The sequence below is a fragment of the Mustela lutreola genome, chromosome 11, assembly GCF_030435805.1.
Source record: "Mustela lutreola isolate mMusLut2 chromosome 11, mMusLut2.pri, whole genome shotgun sequence".
Classification (NCBI taxonomy): domain Eukaryota; kingdom Metazoa; phylum Chordata; class Mammalia; order Carnivora; family Mustelidae; genus Mustela; species Mustela lutreola.
In genome coordinates, this window is record NC_081300.1 from 69703376 (window position 1) to 69721438 (window position 18063).

General features: G+C 36.5%; 1 protein-coding gene across 5 annotated transcripts in view; it reads right to left on the reverse strand.

The window, feature by feature from the left end:
- HORMAD2 (HORMA domain containing 2) overlaps positions 1 to 18063 on the reverse strand; it is a 96474-nt gene that overhangs the window by 64593 nt on the left and 13818 nt on the right. For 3 of the 5 annotated variants that reach the window (XM_059140222.1, XM_059140223.1, XM_059140221.1), the window contains exons 3-8: positions 16978 to 17119; positions 14612 to 14675; positions 13989 to 14025; positions 9307 to 9327; positions 8472 to 8498; positions 2345 to 2412 (exon numbers count right to left, since the gene is read on the reverse strand). In XM_059140222.1, the coding sequence (XP_058996205.1) occupies positions 2345 to 2412; positions 8472 to 8498; positions 9307 to 9327; positions 13989 to 14025; positions 14612 to 14675; positions 16978 to 17119 (359 nt within the window). The remainder of the gene's footprint in view (positions 1 to 2344; positions 2413 to 8471; positions 8499 to 9306; positions 9328 to 13988; positions 14026 to 14611; positions 14676 to 16977; positions 17120 to 18063) is intronic. The other 2 variants (XM_059140224.1, XM_059140225.1) reach the window with 2 other exon arrangements.

Sequence of the window (18063 nt, forward strand, 5' to 3'; positions counted from 1 at the left end):
ACCTTTCATGAGCACCCGCACCCTCACCTCCAACCTCATCTGCATTTACTGCCCAGTTTCTTCTAACCCACGTGCATTTGCATATGTTGTTCACTTTGTTTGCTTGTATTTGCTTTTCCCACTTCTTTTCCTGACTCTCCTGAATTCATCCTTTAATAGTTAGCTTATGTGAGACCTCTTCAAGGAAGTTTTCCCTGATAATTCCTATACATTACTCCTATGTATAATTGTATGCCCCCCTCTAGATTATGCATAGCTCTATCTTTCGTGTCCACAGTACTTTCTGTCGCCAGCTACAGTAAATATTCAGTAAACATTTGTGGAATTAATGAATGAATGTACAAGTTGAATCGAATTACCTTCTGATTCTAAATATTTTTTTATTTCTCTCCAAAAATTTCTTCCCAAATTGGTCTCATATTTGAGTAGCTTCTAGGAAGGACTATCACTGCAATATATTTGCACATGCCTTTCACATAATAAGCACTCAATAATGAATCATAATCCTGAATAACTGAGCTACTGCAGGAAGCGTAGATTCATAAAACAGACATTATTAAGTGGATACATTTCCTCTTTTTTTGATTTTGAACAACAAAGTTTTCTCTATGAAGATTTAACCAATTTGAAAAAACAAAATTTAACCAATTTGAAATAGGTAACCCGAGTGAAGGGCTATAGCATTTCATTCATGGGATCTCTCAGTATACATCATATTTATAAAATCATATCCATGTAAGATCATACTCAAGACTTCCCTGCACTCTTTTTTTTTTCCCTGCACTCTTTTAAAGACAAGAGGTGATAAGGTGATTTTGTATGACCAATCATTTAAATAAATGTCTACCTTTGGTTTCTAGGAAATTAGTAATATGCATTTTCTTCTCTGAAATTGCTGAAAGATTTGGCCATTTCTGTTTTACTGCTCATCACTTGGCATATGTGCCTTCATAACAAAAGAGATTAATCTGGTTGCCAGTAGCATTTATATTTAACTTTTGGAGAGTAAAAGGCAACTGTTTAATGTGGGAGAATATGCATGAAAAGTGCTGTACAATCTGTATAATGTTATATAAATGCTAGCTTATGATAATTAATATTTTAATTCTCATTCCTAAAACTTACTTCTTCTGTACATCTTAGTGCTGTAAGTTTTACAAATAAGAAGATAATTAAGGAAGTGAATCTCAGAGAGAAATCCTCAAACTTGCAGTAAATGATAAGACAGAGCTAATAGCAGAAAATTGAGAATTAGGCCACATTTCTCTTCAGAGTTGCTCTTTTCATGGGCACTCATTCCCCTGACTGGGATCCCTCTACCACCCAGGCCTTTTCACCACCATCCACCTGCTCCACTTCTATTCCATCTCATCAGCAAAACTTAGATCTTTCTGAATCTAATAACTACTGGGATAGGAAAAAATGTTGCTCTTCAATAAAACATCTCCTACACTGGGAATCTTTTTAAGCAAATACTCTTGACTTTCCTCTTTAAACCATTAGTATATCTAAACTTGGTATTATAAACTCGATAGGAAAATGTAGTGCTTTTCAGTCTTTTCCATACAGGGACACACATAAAAAATTACATTTGTATGACATGCTGGGAGAAGTAGATGAGAATGTTTGCATCTATAATGTTCAGGGGTTTCATCTACTCCAGATCCAGTCTGGCTATATCGAGGGCAAAGGAGATTAATATCTTGGCATAGCAAGAAACTTCAGGTTAGTATCTAAGTAGAATCTTACAAAGTTCTTCAATCAACACCATGTAGACAATCTCATTAATATAATTTCTACTGCTACGTCACCCACCAACCACCACTGGCTCCAAGGACCACTACCATCACCACCACTGCCACAAGGTACCATTTACTGGCTTTCTAATACATGACAGGCATGGGCAAAGATTTGTATGTACATTGTAATTTAATAGTCACAACAACCATATGATGTAAATATTATTAATTCCACTGTGCAGATGAGAATACTAATATCTAGGGAGGTTGAGTAATCTGTCCAAAGTTAGACTAATAATGGAGTATTTCAAGCTAGGTCTCTGCTTTAGGAAATGGAACTCTTAACCACCAAACTTAATTGCCTTTAGACCCCCCTAACATAACCTATGAGAAAGGAGGAAAGGAGGGAAAGGAAGACTCTACTCCCACCAACTTCATCCACGGATTTCAGAAATTTAAACAACTATTACTATTATTAATAATAGAGGGGTTTTGTAGGATTATTGGGGAAGTTACAAAGGAAATATAAAGCCTATCTATGGCTTCAAGAAGCTTATGTCTACCTCAGTCCTATTTCTCATGTTCATTAAACAATTAGATTCTACCTGTCAAAATCCATAGTGGCTCCTTCTTTTGTGTATTTGAATTTGAACTGGTATATCTCAGTCACTTTCTAGAAATGTCAAAGGGAATAGAGAAAGAAATTACTTACAAAAAAGAAATCCAGAACCTTATCTGGTAATAGGTGAGGAATATTTTTACTGTATACCTACTATACTACTTACATACATACCTCTTTGTTTCACAGCATGACATTATTCAGGAGTAATATTTCCAGATGTAAAGATAACTTAATTTTTCTCCTCCATGCTAAAAATGAGTTAGATGGCAAATTCTATTGTTATTCTTTCAAAGCTGGAGAGCCTAAGACACAGCATCAAGTACCTGACCTAGCATACATAAATGACAGTGAAACCAGTTTGAGAAACCATTCATTCATTTAACAGATATTTATCAAATGTCTACTTTGTGTTAGGCACCGGAGTCAAAGTGGTATACATGACAAAAAAGGTCCCTGTTTTTCTGGAATAGACAGCCTGGTGAGAGAGACAGTCAATAAATAAGTAAAAAAATAAAATAATTTCAGATAGTAGTAAGTACTGTGAACAACAGGAAGCACAAGCTATGAGAGAATAGAAGGCAGAGGTACTGATTTGGTTTGGAAGGCCAAGGATGGCCTCCCTGAAAGGATGATGCTTGAGCTGAGCCTCAGTGACAAAAGGGGGTCACGTGCAGATCTGGGGGAGGGCAGTGTATCCTAGGCAGAGGGAACAGCAGTGCAAAGTTCTAAATCAGGAAAGCAAGCCTCTTTCAGGTCAAAGAGGAGGCCAAGTGGCTGGTGATGAGTAAGCAAGTAAGAGAATGTAGGAGATGAGGATGTGGAGCTTTACTGGCCACAACAAGAGGTCTGGATTTTATTCTAAGTAAACCAGAAATACAGTGAAGTGTTTTAAGCATGGGAATAATCTGCATGTTTTTAAGATCATTATAGTGAAGAAGGAAGAAGTGGGAACCATGACAGCGATTAAGAGGCTACTACAGTAATTCAGGGAAGACCAGAATGGCAACAAGAAACTAGAAAAATTCAAAAAGAAACCAGGATCTATGACATCAGGTCTCTTTTTTTTGGATCCTGCACTAAAAACTCAGATACCACTGCTATTTGCTCTCCTCACTGTTTAGAAAGCTAGAAATAAAGAGGGACACATGTTCTCATAAGAGACATACTTCATGTAAAATGACTGTCTTGTAGTTGAAGCAAAGTTTGGCCCATATACACTGTATAGCTTTGTCCACAGATCTGGAGAAGGTCCAAAAGACAGGCAAAGGGTGTAAGTTTAAGTCAAAACACAAAAAATGTCCTTCAGTCATGTGTTTCAATATATGGTCTACATACTATGAGTATGAGGATGTTAGATTGATCAGAAAGCCTCAGTGCTTCTCTTACTTTACTCTAAGACTTGTTCCCCCCACTCTACTGATCTTAAAACCTTAGAAAACAGGTTAATCACAGGTTATCAAGTCCTGGAGAAATTGGATCATGCTGCTTAAACTCAAGACAACTGATTTGTAGTGGATTTAATTTAAAAGAAAAAAATATTTTTCTAGCAAGACAGTGTACTTGGGAAATCAAACAAAATTTAGAAGGCTGTTTTGTGAGTATAGTAGGAGAGGTATGTGATACTAGAGGTTCGCCCCAGATAGGCAAGATACACAGCATCCTCTCTTTGTTCATTCTGCATGTAATTGCCCGCCAAGCAAACAATGTCTATTCTTCCTGCCTGCCCATGTTTCACAGCAAATTCTAGCTTTTCGATGCTCTGAGCTATCTTTTATTTTTTTAATTATAACAAGAGTAGATCCTTTAGCAGCTGATAATTTTATTAACATGTTATTTGGTCCCTGAAGCAATTCATGGGAGAGTTATGTTTACAATGGTCTTACAGAAGATGCTAATTCCATATAACTTCAATCTGACTCTGATTATGACAGAAGATACATTTACAGCAGGCACTAGTCTCTTCTTAAATACTGCATAAAACATTTTCCTGCTTTTCAGATTAATGTGTCGCTTCATAAAGATGGGCCTTTAAACCACACAGCAATGATTTCTGTTAATCATATTGAATATATTCAGATACCAAAGCAATAATAACATATGTAACCTTTTCTCCTCCCTTCACATTCCAATCCATTGGCAAGACCTTTCAGGACTATCTCCAAAGCATATTCTAAGTCCATCCATTACTATCATCCTGTCCAAACCACCACTATCTCACTTCATCTGATCTCCTTGCTTGCAAACTATTCCTTCAGTAATTCATCCTCTGTTCTATAGCCAAAAAGCGTTTTTGAAAATACAAGTCAGACCATGTCACTCCTTTGCTTAAAACACCCCAACAGTTTCCCATTTTTCTTAGAACAAAATCCAAAAACTTACCTTAGCCCACATGATCTTACACATCTGTCCCTTGTCTACCTCTATGACCTTATCTTCTGCTTCTTTCCCTCCTACCCACTAAGCTTCAGGCTCAGGGCACCCTTTCTGTCCATGAACACACAAGATGCCTTGCTGGCTTAGGGCCTTTGCACAGCTACCCTCTGGAACATGCTGTCTCCAGTTGATGATGATATTTGGGCACTGCCCTAAATGCTCTACATTTATTCATTCTTATGCAGTCAATGCTCTGATGTAGGTATTATTATCCTCATTATACATGAAGCTAGTAAGTGTTAGAGCTGGAATTTGACTCCAGCACCTACAATGTTAACCACTGTGCTATTCTGCCAGTCACATGCCATTGCCTCCTACAGACCTGCATAGGCTGATTCCTCTGGCCTTTGAGGCTTAGCTCTGAAGCCTTCCACAGACTATATTCCAATCCTTCCTCCTCCATTCCCTGCCTCAGTATTCTCCAGCACATTACCTTTCTTTTATTTTCTTCATAGCAGTAGGATTATCTGAAACTGTTTTGCTCATTTTTGTTTGTTTATTGTTTATTCTCCCCTAAGGATGTAAGAATGCAAGCTTCCAGAGAGCAGGGACCTTGTCTATCCCATTAACTCCTGTGTTTTTATACCTTGAACAGTGCTAGGCACATAAAGAGAACCCAATTAATATTGACTGATTAAATAGTCAGGATAGAGTTCACAATCAATTAGGATTTCATCCTACAAGGATTTTTTTGACAACATTTCTAAAACCAAATTGTGGCTAGAAACAGTAACCATGTATATTTCAGTTCTTGAAACAATCTATTAAAAATGGATGTTGATCACCTCCAATAGGCACAAAGGAATAGACGGTGAAACAGTAAGATTTTTGTCCTCACAGTATTGATACATAGCCATAGGCTCCATGTACAGGGTGGAGCCCAACACCAGGATTGAACTCACCACCCTGAGATCAAGATCTAAGTTGAAATCAAGCCTCAGATGCTTAACCGACTGAGCACCCAGGTGGCCCCCCATACTATCATGCATTAAGTTGTGTGAACCTTTCCTTAACATATTTACATTTTGGTACAGCTTATTAATACTCTCCATGCATAGTGTTTATCTATAGGAAAGCTACACTGTCCCTCTTCACTACTTTAGTCACTTTTGTCAATTCATCTCTGTCATGATATGGAGCGACCAGAACAAAACTTCTAGTACAGAAATACCACAACTTCGTGCAATGTCCAAAACTCCATTGGCCCCTGAACTCAGTAAGCATACTTATATAAGACAGAGGTTTGCAATTATTGTACTATGACTCTTCACAAGATTGCTACAATTTTTAATCCATGCGTAAAATATATTTTTGTTTCATGTATATATTAATATTGCTATTGTTTATTCAGTTTTGATTAGGGAAGGAAATACTTCTACAGATAGGAGTCAAGAAACATGGCACAATATCAGATAAACACCAAAAGACTGTGCTTACATGAGAATGTTGTTTTGTGAGTATATAAAAGAATGAGTGGGGAGCCTGGTGGATCAGTCATTTAAGTGTCTGCCTTCAGCTCAGGTTGTGACCCCAGAGTCCTGGGATCGAGCCCCACGCCTGGTGGCTCCCTGCTTGGCAGAGTCTGCTCTTCCCTTTCCCTCTGCCACTCTCCCCTGCATGTGCTCTCTTCTCACTTGCTCTCTCTCTCAAAATAAATAAATAAAATCTTTTTTTATTTAAGATTTATTTATTTATTTGACAGAGAGAGATCACAAGTAGACGGAGAGAGAGGCAGGCAGAGAGAGAGAGAGAGAGAGAGAGAGGGAAGCAGGCTCCCTGCTGAGCAGAGAGCCCAACGCGGGACTCGATCCCAGGACCCTGAGATCCTGACCCGAGCCGAAGGCAGCGGCTCAATCCACTGAGCCACCCAGGCGCCCAATAAATAAAATCTTTAACAAAAAAAGAATGAGATTAGGGAGGTAAGTGATTGTATCAGCAACTTGATGCTAAATATCAACTATAAAATAGTGTAATCCCACGGATATGTTTAAACATTGTGAACGTTGCTATTCCATAGTAATATTGTACTTATTGCTGATTCATTTGGTGTGTTTTGAGTCTTTTAATATCCTCAAACAGGTCACTAAAATTTCTAGCAGTCTAAAGTGTACCACGAACACACAGAGGTTAGAGATCACTGCTACATGGAATGATCTATAAGCATTCAAAATATTTTTTTCTAGGTTATAAATGATAGCTCAGCACTTCATATTATAAGGTTTTGTTTTCTAACTTCATTACTTTGCCTGCATCAAACCTCATTTAACAGCACCCCCACCCCTCCACACACATACTCCAAGAGTTTTCTGTAGTTAAGCCCAATAAGCCCAGCATTTTACTACGTCAAAAGCACTACTTTCAGATTAGGAGTTTTAAATACATAAGAAAACAAAATAATTCATTGCATTAAGAAAATGACCACTTGGGGCGCCTGGGTGGCTCAGTGGGTTAAGCCACTGCCTTCGGCTCAGGTCATGATCTCAGGGTCCTGGGATCGAGTCCCGCATCGGGCTCTCTGCTCAGCAGGGAGCCTGCTTCCTCCTCTCTCTCTGCCTGCCTCTCTGCCTGCTCGTGACCTCTGTCTGTCAAATAAATAAAATCTTTAAAAAAAAAAAAAAAGAAAAAAAAAGAAAATGACCACTTTATTTATAATTTATCAGAAAGTTTTAGTTTGGGAAACTTCCCCTCAAACCTAAAGGCGGGGGGGAAAAAGGGCATTTTTGAAACTAAACAAGAGACAAAGATAAAAAGGGGTAGTTCAGGCATTGAGGAATTTTTACCCACCTGTATGTACCAGTTTTCCTCCAACTTGTTCAAACAGTTGTTTATAATCTTCCCAAGAAAGGAATGCTACCAATTAGGCTAAATCCATAGGCTTAAGAAGGAAAATTGAAAGCAAGGAAGAAGGAAAGAGAAGAAGGAAAGAAAACTAGGAGGAAAGTACAGAGAATGAAAAGATAGAACCAAGGACTTTTCTCTCCATCTCTATGCCATTGCCACAGAGTAGTACAAGTAACTATTACATGTCCAGGACTATGATATTCACTCTGGGAGACAGAAAATAAGACAAGACACTTGTCCTCAAGAATTCAGAATCTGATTGAAGAGATAAAGTAATCTACATGAATCAACTGTGGGGTCCCATCAGAAAAGGAATTTAGAGGAGGAAATTACTGTGAACAGCATAGGCCAAGAGGATTTCATGGAAGATTTGAACATAAATTGGCCTTGAAAATGAGTAGGATTCAATAGGGAAGAAATTAGGAGAAAGAAGAAGATCTGAAATCTATGAAAAGGTCAAATAAGGGAGAATTTAGTTGTCAAAAAGGGGAAAAGTTTAGAAAAGTTTAGAATTATGCTGTTTTTTTTCCAAAAGGCCACAAACAAAAAGGATTTGGAATCAGTTAAAATAAATAATAAAACATAGTTTTATACATGGAGAGATCTTAAATTTTAACATGTTAGGGAATAGGCTCCTCTATGCCTTTTTTTTTTTTTAACATTCCTAAGTAGTTTTTAAAATCTCATAATAAAGAATCGGTGACATTTATAACAAAACACACCGAAAGAGCTCATGACAAGTTACTTTGCTCATATAGTAATCTAGTAACATAATCAACAGCCTCAACTCAGGTAAATATATTTAAGTATAATTCCATCTCAATGTGTGTTCTTACCTCAGGTTCCTTGGGATTTGTGTAAAGCTGTTTAAGGAGAAACAAATAACATTTAATTTCTGAAATTTACTAGATTATTCCTCACAGAAAACATTTTCTATGTGAAAAGTTCAATTTGTGCTCTATTAATTGAGGAATGAGATATACATATCTCAAGATAATTTGTTATGGCTTAAAAATATTTAAATAAATCAAATATCTAAGACTCTCCATGTTATCTTCTTATTTTCTTTCTATTCTTAACTATTCATAGCATGTTATATTCAGAAGCACACAAAATTTCAAGAAAGCTACAAAACCACAAAAACAAAAAACTCCCGTGTGTATAAAGTAATTCAAAAAAAATGAAATCCTGATAACCAATATGTGAAGCAGATAGTATATACTATATACTTTCCCATGTACTGTAATATACCTAAGAAATACATAATTTGTGATCTTTCACTGAAACTTCTGGTAGATTCTAGGGCCGGCTTGGTGGCTCAGTCATTAAGCATCTGCCTTCAGCTCAAGTTGTGGTCCCAGGGTCTGGGGATCAAGCCCTGGGACCACAATTCCCATTGGGCTCCCTGCTTGGCAGGAACCTGCTTCGACCTCTTCCACTCCCCCTGCTTGTGTTCCCTCTCTTGCTGTGTCTCTCTGTCTTTGTCAAATAAATAAATAAAATAAATAAAATCTTTTTTAAAAACTTCTGGCAGATTCTATTTTTTTTTATTCTAAAATGTCATAGGGCAGATAATTTCAGGGAGAAGTGGGGATAGTACTGTTTTAATGTTTTACTTGCCAAAAAACAATATAGTAGAGACATGGATTTGGTCTTTAAGTGTGTACTTACTGTAAGTACTGCCATGTGTAGCTTCAAGAGAAAAGAAAACTACTGTCATTACATACTTGTACCGATATTATTATTATTATTATTTTTAATAAAGGCTAATTAAAATATGATTACCCTAAGATTTGGGTAGAAGACCTAAAAAAGGGATATTAATTCACTCATTCATTCAAGTAAATATAAATTTCCATACATAGGGTTCTGCTGGAGAGGAGGGATTAAAAAAAAAGATAACTATCTATACTCTCTAAAAGTTATATTTTAGTTTGGGAGGCAAAAGATATATCAAGTAACTCATTTTTACTAAATATTAAATATGCCACAGTATCTCAAAAAATATTTTTTGAAACTAATCTACTAAAGTAAAAATTTTTAAAGTCTGATAGGTCTATAAAACCCTTGCCCTACCTACATACATATTACTATAAACAGATTCCCTCTGCTTGAAAGAGTAAGCCAATATAGAGAGATATAATCTAGCCTCTGATAAAAATTGAAAAATTGGAATACAAATAAGAAAATTTCTGGACCAGGGTGCCTGAATGGCTCAGTTGTTAGAGTATGTGACTCTTAATCTCAGGGTCGTGAGTTCAAGCCCCCATGCTGGTCACAGAGCCTAGTTTTAAAAAAAAAAAAAAAAAAAATTTTTTTTAAAGAAAATTTCCCAACCATAATTTCATGTCAAATTATTCACCTATTAAAAAAAAAAATTATTCACCTATTTCACCCAAAGGACTAAAACTTTAGTGACACTGTGTGGCTATTTGGGTTACTGCATACAATATAATTTTGAGACTATATACTGAAACTCTATATTAATTATTTGATTAATAGCTCATTCATTCACTCATTCAAAAATAGACATGGCCCCTGATCTCAGGGAACATGCAGACCAGGAGGAAAGAAAACATTAAACAAAAAAGCAAACAGATAGGGACATCATTATAACTGTATTAATTGCTATGACAAAGCAGACAGGGTGCTTGAGAACATTAAACAAAAGGACAATCTAGGCTGAGGTGGGGGCAGTATATGCCAGGGAAGACCCCTCAGATCATACAGGTTCTCTATGATGGACTCTCAACTTTATTTTAAAAGCTGTGCAAGATTTTCAGGCAAGAGATTGGAATAATTAGACTCAGATTTCTAAAAGAATGTAGTATGGACAGTGAGTTGGAATGGCAGGGGATTGAAAATGGGAATAGGGAGACAGATTAGGAGGTTAGGTACAATATAGTCTCTTCTTTATAATAATTATCTAAAAATATATACATACTTACTTTAAAGAATTTGAACATAGTATCAACTACAAAGGAAACAGGGTAAAATCACCCAAAATTTCACAACCAGAAATAATCATCTTCAACAGAGGACTATCTTTCAAGATCTCGATACTCAAACTTGACTCAACTCAAACTATTTTTAACACATTAATTATTTCTTAGTAGGAAATTTAAGATACTAACAACTGAAAAACAAATGTAAATACCATTAACAGCCTAAGTCATCCATCTAATTTATTGTCTTTTAATCTCCCCAAACAGTAAATTTAATTGATTCAGTCATACAGGTAATCATTTAAGTAAAACTAATCCATCAAACTAACTAGATAATCTTTTCTCATCACACTGTTCTTTTAGTACAGGTAACATTGCAGTTATTTAAGAAGTGGGTAGAAGAATAAATGAAACAAGATGGGATTGGGAGGGAGACAAACCATAAGTGACTCTTAATCTCACAAAACAAACTGAGGGTTGCCGGGGGGAGGGGGTTGGGGAGAAGGGGGTGGGATTATGGACATTGGGGAGGGTATGTGATTTGGTGAGTGCTGTGAAGTGTGTAAACGTGGTGATTCACAGACCTGGGGATAAAAATATATGTATATAAAAAATATATGTTTATAAAAAATAAAAAATTAAAAAAAAAAAAAAAAAAAAGAAGTGATGCTATTAGATTGTGACCTCTTTCTCTCATTCTTATCTCATCTACTATTTAGGTAAATGTATGGCACAGATTAAATAGATAAGAAAGGAAGGGAGGGGGGCGCCTGGGTGGCTCAGTGGGTTAGGCCGCTGCCTTCGGCTCAGGTCATGATCTCAGGGTCCTGGGATCGAGTCCCGCATCGGGCTCTCTGCTCAGCAGGGAGCCTGCTTCCCTCTCTCTCTCTGCCTGCCTCTCTGCCTACTTGTGATCTCTGTCTGTCAAATAAATAAATAAAATCTTTAAAAAAAAAAAAAAAAAAGAAAGGAAGGGAGGAAGGGAGGGAATTAAGGAAGGACAGAAGTAGGGAAAGAACAAGAGAAGATAGAAAGAGAGGAAGGAAGGAAGGTGAAATAGAGGGAAGGGAGAAGAAGGAAGGAGGGAGGGAGAAAAAAGAGTTAACACATACATAGCACTTATTAGGCACCAGGCATTGTTCTAAATATTTTAGATCAGTGATTCTCAAAGTATGGTCCCTAGACCAACAGTCTCAACATCACCTGTAATTTATCTGAAATGCAAATTCTCACATCAAAAATTCTGGGGTGGGTGTTTTTTTAACAAGTTCTCCAGGTGATTCCAGTGCAAGCATACATTTGAAAACCAGTGTTTAGATTAGTTCATTATCTCAAACAACCCTAAGAAGTTCTGTTATTATCCCCATTTTGTATGTAAAGAAACTAAGGTACTTCCCCAAGATCACACAGGTGTTAAGTGCAGAACTGGTATTCCCTTCAGACTGATTCCAAAACTTGTGCTCTTAACTATATTGCACTGCCTTTCAATGATGGATGTTCAAGAAATGTTGCTAAATGAATGGATGAAGGAGAATGAATGAGTAGTGTTCAGCATGCTGGTGATGACTGTCTCCATTTAAACCTATCCAAGTACTAAGGGCCTTTAGAGTTCAAAAGCCATTTTCTCCCAAAGATTTCCCTCATGCTCCTCACTAGATACAACCTCTCCTTTTCCATATTTCTATTGCACACAAGCAGTATCTTCCCTTTAGTATGCATTAATTTCTAATGAGGATTATGGATACTTACACTCATGATAGAGTTACTGTCAAAATTCCTATTTCTACACAAAAATATCAAGCTGATGTGAAAAAAGTCAATATTATAGCCCAATATGGCACAGGTACAGGCCAATCAGAAAGACTGCCAGCGGGGCGCCTGGGTGGCTCAGTGGGTTAGGCCGCTGCCTTTGGCTCAGGTCATGATCTCAGGGTCCTGGGATCGAGTCCCGCATCGGGCTCTCTGCTTGGCAGGGAGCCTGCTTCCTTCTCTCTCTCTCTCTCTCTGCCTGCCTCTCAGTGTACTTGTAATTTCTCTCTGTCAAATAAATAAATAAAATCTTTAAAAAAAAAAAAAAAAAGAAAGACTGCCAGCTTAGCTTAGCCTTGGTACTGGATTCCTGGAAGCTCCCCCTGGGCCAGACGTTAACCGTTTAGTTACTAGATTATAGATAGGTCTGTAGAGATCCCAAAAGAGACAATGGTGAAGTGAGGGGGAGAAAATGAGGGTCACTCAGGGTCTCAGCAAAACAGCTATTTACTACCTGATACAGAGTATTTCATATTTTAACAACAGGCACAGCTGGGCCAGTGTATAATAGCTGATCATCCCCCAAGCATATGAAGTATCATTTCTCTTCTGCCATGGTCTAGAAAATCTTTGTGTGCACAATCCCATATCTGTTTTAATTTTATATCCCTTAGTCCCCCGGGTCAGTGTTGAATAAATCATAAAAAATAACTGTTCATTGAAAAAGGAAATGAATGAGTTCAACTAAATAATCCAATATAAGCCTTATTCATCTCAAAATTACTTAAGGGAATGAGAATTGAGAAGGAGTTAAAAGAAGATATAGATGGGGAAAGGAGGGGAAGCATGGTAGAAGGTTCATTTATATATATCTTGTCTCTTCAACTAGAACTAGAGCCTCTAATTTTTATACCTTTCATAGCAGTCTTGGGCAGCAAGAAAGATCTGATACACTTAAAATTCAACCTGCATTTTTAAAAATTCAAGGTACAGGGGCACGTGGGTGGCTCAGTGGGTTAAGCCTCCGCCTTTGGCTCAGGCCATAACAGGGTCCTGGGATCGAGCCCTGCATCAGGCTCTCTGCTCAGTGGGGAGCCTGCTCCCCCCCCCCCACTCTGCCTGCCTCTCTGCCTATTTGTGATCTCTTGTCTGTCAAATAAATAAATAAAATCTTTAAAGAAATTTTTAAAGAAATAAAAATTCAAGGTACAATACTAGCTATTTGAGGAAACAAGTTATATAAATGCACAAAACACAGTTAACAAAATAACTAGCATAGAATAAAAACTAATTATTCAAGTCTGTTTTTTCCTTTCATATCTGTGAATTGAATCACAACTATTTTGAACATGTTCAGTGTGCTAAATGAGAGATTCTTGTCTCCCCTGTCCCACATCCTTTGGATCTCTTCCAGTGACTTCAGAGGAAATTCTGTGGTCAAAAGATATGAGTATGTAAAAGAGAAAAATGAAGGTTTCCTTTCTAATTGATGAAAATAAGACATCAACGGGACAACAAAGACATAAAAAGAAACTTTCATAAATGCAAATGTAGGCACTAGTGTACTGTTAATACACAACAACAAAACAAAAACTAAATTTTTTTTAAGGTATAAAAGATAAGTCTCTAATACTGTTGCAAACTTAAAAACATTCTTACGTATCTCTTTTCCAAAGCATCAAAACAACCTTGGATCCTGTCAACAAAAAAATGTTTGATATCAATTTGGACAAGATGCAAAAGTCAAAAAAATTCCAAGAATAGAACTGATTTGTAATTTTTGTAAGTACATTAAATTGGTAATCATTTTACCTTTCCCACTTGAACATTTTTTTTTTTAAACTCCCAATGCCATTTAATATATCGGTAGATCTTTATAAGTAACAGGCAAGCAGTTTAAAGGTAGAGAACCACATCTTATTTTTCTTTTTGCCTCCCATAATGTTTAAGATACTGCCATGCATACGATGAGTAATCAAATTTTGATTGATATTTTTCTCTTTAAAAAATTTTTGTTATTGAAGTTGACATACAGTATAATATTTGTTTCAGGAATACAATATTTTTCTTTCTTTATACAAGTCCATTTTTTTCAAAAACAAAACTAAATCAGTATCTTAAAATTATATTGAATAGTTGTTGTAAATTTCTAGGAAACTGTGAAAAAAAAAGAAAGGAAGGAAGGGTTTTAAGGGGAAATCTTACCAAATAAAATCTTATGGGTAATTTCAACCATGATAAAAATAATGTTGTTCAACTTTTGTGGGCTACCAATTACTTACCATTTGATAATATGCAGTGACCCAGGACATTTTTTATCTTCTCGAAGGATTTTTAAGCTAAGGTCTACAAAAAACAGAAAGAAATACAGTCTATTTTCCTCTACTAAAAGATAACTGTACTAAAATTGTCCATGCTAAAAAAGGGTATTTCCTTTAACTATTTTATTTATATAACTTAGTTTTATAGCTTATAAAAACATTTTGAATCTCTAAATATCTACTTTCAAAATAAGTCCTATGTTGAAAACTAGCTTAGTTCCAATTCTGATTATAGTCTAGTAGTCGCCCCTTCTACAATGCAGCACAATTTGTGTCACTTCTTCGCTTCTGTTGAATTCCAAGTAATCATAAGGGACTACTGAGACCATCTCCAATTTAAAACATGTACCTCGATCTCAAGTCAGTTCTCTCATATTTGTCTCCCCTAAATGAAAATAAAGATGAAAAATTTTCCCATGGGATTATTCTCCAATATTAATTTCCATCTGAAATTCAACTACTTTACTATAGGTAGAGAAGAATAGGAAAATTATATTAAAAGTTTTGACTACATCAGTCCAAAATCAATCCCTGATTCATTTATGACTTTGCATGTCACTTCACCTTTTCTTACTGTTTTCCTAAAATTGATGCTCCCTCTAACTCTATTGAGATACATGAAAATTACTCCATGCTGGTATTGGTATAATACTTAGAGATTTCTAGAAGAGAGTAATATAGGAATACTGAGCATTTTTATGATGTATGTTACTTTAAGAACTGAGAGGGAGACATACAACTTCTACGAAAACTACCACAAAAAATAAAGCTCTAAATAATAATAATATTTCAACTCTGTTGAAAGAAAGGAAGGAACAAGGAAGGAAGGAGGGAAGGAAGAAGGAAAGAGCAAGGGAGCCTAAAATGGAGTCACTTGCCTCCAATGAGGAGAAGCAAACCAAAACGTAATTGCAGGAATGTAACCTTTAACCAGTCAGTCTGGAATTTCCTGATGAATACTTGTGAAGTAATCTGCATGGTAGACCCCTACCCTTCCCTCTGCATGGAAGGTGACCTTGCCTGACATAAACCTTTCTCTCACTAGTGACTTCCTTGTCCTGCCCTATTTCTGCCTATAACAGTCTAACAGTCTAACAATTTGTACTGCTCCTCAGAGCTCCTTTCTATTTGCTAGATTGGATGCTACACTTTTTGTGAATCACTGAATAGAACCAATTAGATCCTCAAATGTACTCGGTTGGATTTTGTTTTTTAACATCCATCCCCCATGTCTAGGGTAGTGATTGGCACACAATAAACCCTTAATTAATTACCCCAAACGTGTCTTTTTCCAGTTTTTCCCAATTCTGTTCCAAACAAGGAGAAATGCAACCATATTCACTATTACAGATTTATATTCTATAAACCAAAAGAAGACATGACACAAATGAAATTGTCATGATTGCAAATGTCATGCTCTTGTACACATGCACACATGCACTTCACTGATGCTAGCTAGTAGAGAGGACAAAATGTTAAGAAAATACAATTGGAATGAGGCCAAGGTATATCATTAAATACAGATGTGAGGAATTTAAAGTAAAGTTAGATCTTGAAAAGTGAGATCTTACAAGGAAACTTATAGCTCTCTCCATTTATTATCCCAAATGATAGTTCCCATTTTAGTGACAAAACAAGATTTTCTGAATTGTTATCACAATCCAGCTCTTTAAGCTAATAGTACGATTCTAAAAAATTGAGGAGTCCTAGGTACATTTTTATCTTTCAATCCAAGACAAGGAAAGGAGCCAGAAAGTGCTTGTAATATAAGGAAATGAGATCATCAGTTTAAGATGCAGAAATAAAAGGGAGTAAAGACCTGGCAATTGAGAAAAGAAAAGTGCTGATTAGAATAGCGATTTTCTATCAATGCTAATCAACAAATGGGCTTGGCATAAATATACTGTTCTTCCAGCATATTTATATGTGTTAACAGAAAGAAGAGTTTTTCACCTGGCTCCATCAAATTGCCTCAATGCAAAAGTAAACCTCAAAGAACAAATTCAATTGAGGCACAAAATAGCACATCTATAGCACCCAAATAGATTTTGACCCAGCTGTTGCTTTTATAGGTATGGTTTAAAATTACTGGGCTTGTCTATACAGATTTTTCTTCTCAATCTGCCATTTGGTATCTAGCCAGGAACTAATGATTCCTCTAAGTAAAACCACTAAACATACTGAAATTAAAATGGAAAATGAATTAGCAAATTGGTCTTGATGAACAATCCATGAACTGGAATTAGCACACCGTGAGAACTGAAAGGTTTACTCCTGCCAAGTAGAGGAAAAGGCTACAACAGGCAAGGTAAATAGTTAAACTTTACCATCCAAATGGCGTTCTCCGTAAGAGCTCTCCGGAAACAGGCCTCTTAGATATGTTATACATGAGATAGAAGTAGCGAAAAGTTTCTTCACCATTATCAATGACTCATGCTCATTAGTGATTTGGGATGGAAAAACGGTTTCCTGGGGGGAAAAAGATGAAAAAGATTAGTTATTCTTTAATATATTCAGCCATCATGCCATTACCACAGATAATGATGGGAAGATTTTTTAAGACTTCAAATCTGATACCTTTATAGGTAATCAAAAGGAAACAGGGCTTTGAAAATGGCATTCAATTTGATCTCCACAGACAAGGCAGAGCAGAAAGGCAGGGAGAGTTACCCAGATAATTCAAGACTAGTATAATTTATTTCACAATGATCCGCGGTTTTGAAGCAAAATTGGAGTTTTACTAAGATTACATAATCTCCTTCCCTTTCACACATTCCTCAGAATGCAAAGCAATCTGCCTTTTGTAACCTGCATTTTATACTATTCTCTCCAAAGTCATCAAGTATATCCTATCATTGACCTCTCCTGTCCTTTGTACTAACTTCTCTGCAGTTTGACACTTTGGCCCACATTTTCCCTCTTCTTTTTCAGCTGCCATAACACTGTTTTCTTTTGATTTTTACCCATCCCTCCACATCTATCTCAATCTCTTTATTTTTTCCAGTTTTTCTGACATTTAAACATTTAAATTCTGTCTTCGGTCCTTTTCTCTTTGCATAGTTCTCACTTCTTGGGTATTGTCATCTAGTCTCACTGCTTCGGCTAAAGCCTATACAGGCTGTTCTGAGCCCTACTTCTGTGTTTTTGTTCTGTGAACCCCTACACCTAGACCATTTTGCAGACCCCTCAAACTCAGTTAATCTCTGTCATCTTGATCCCAAATTTCATTGTCAGAGTGAAGAATCAGCCTCCATGCCAGTCATTCAGGCTAGAAGAAGAGTTGTCTTTGGTTTCCCGTTTTATTTCAAACCCCATTTCTAATCACTAAACCCTATAATTCTCTCTAAAGGAGTTCTCAAATGTATTTTCTCCTTTCCCTTCTCATTCTCACTGTCTTGACTCAGGGCATACTC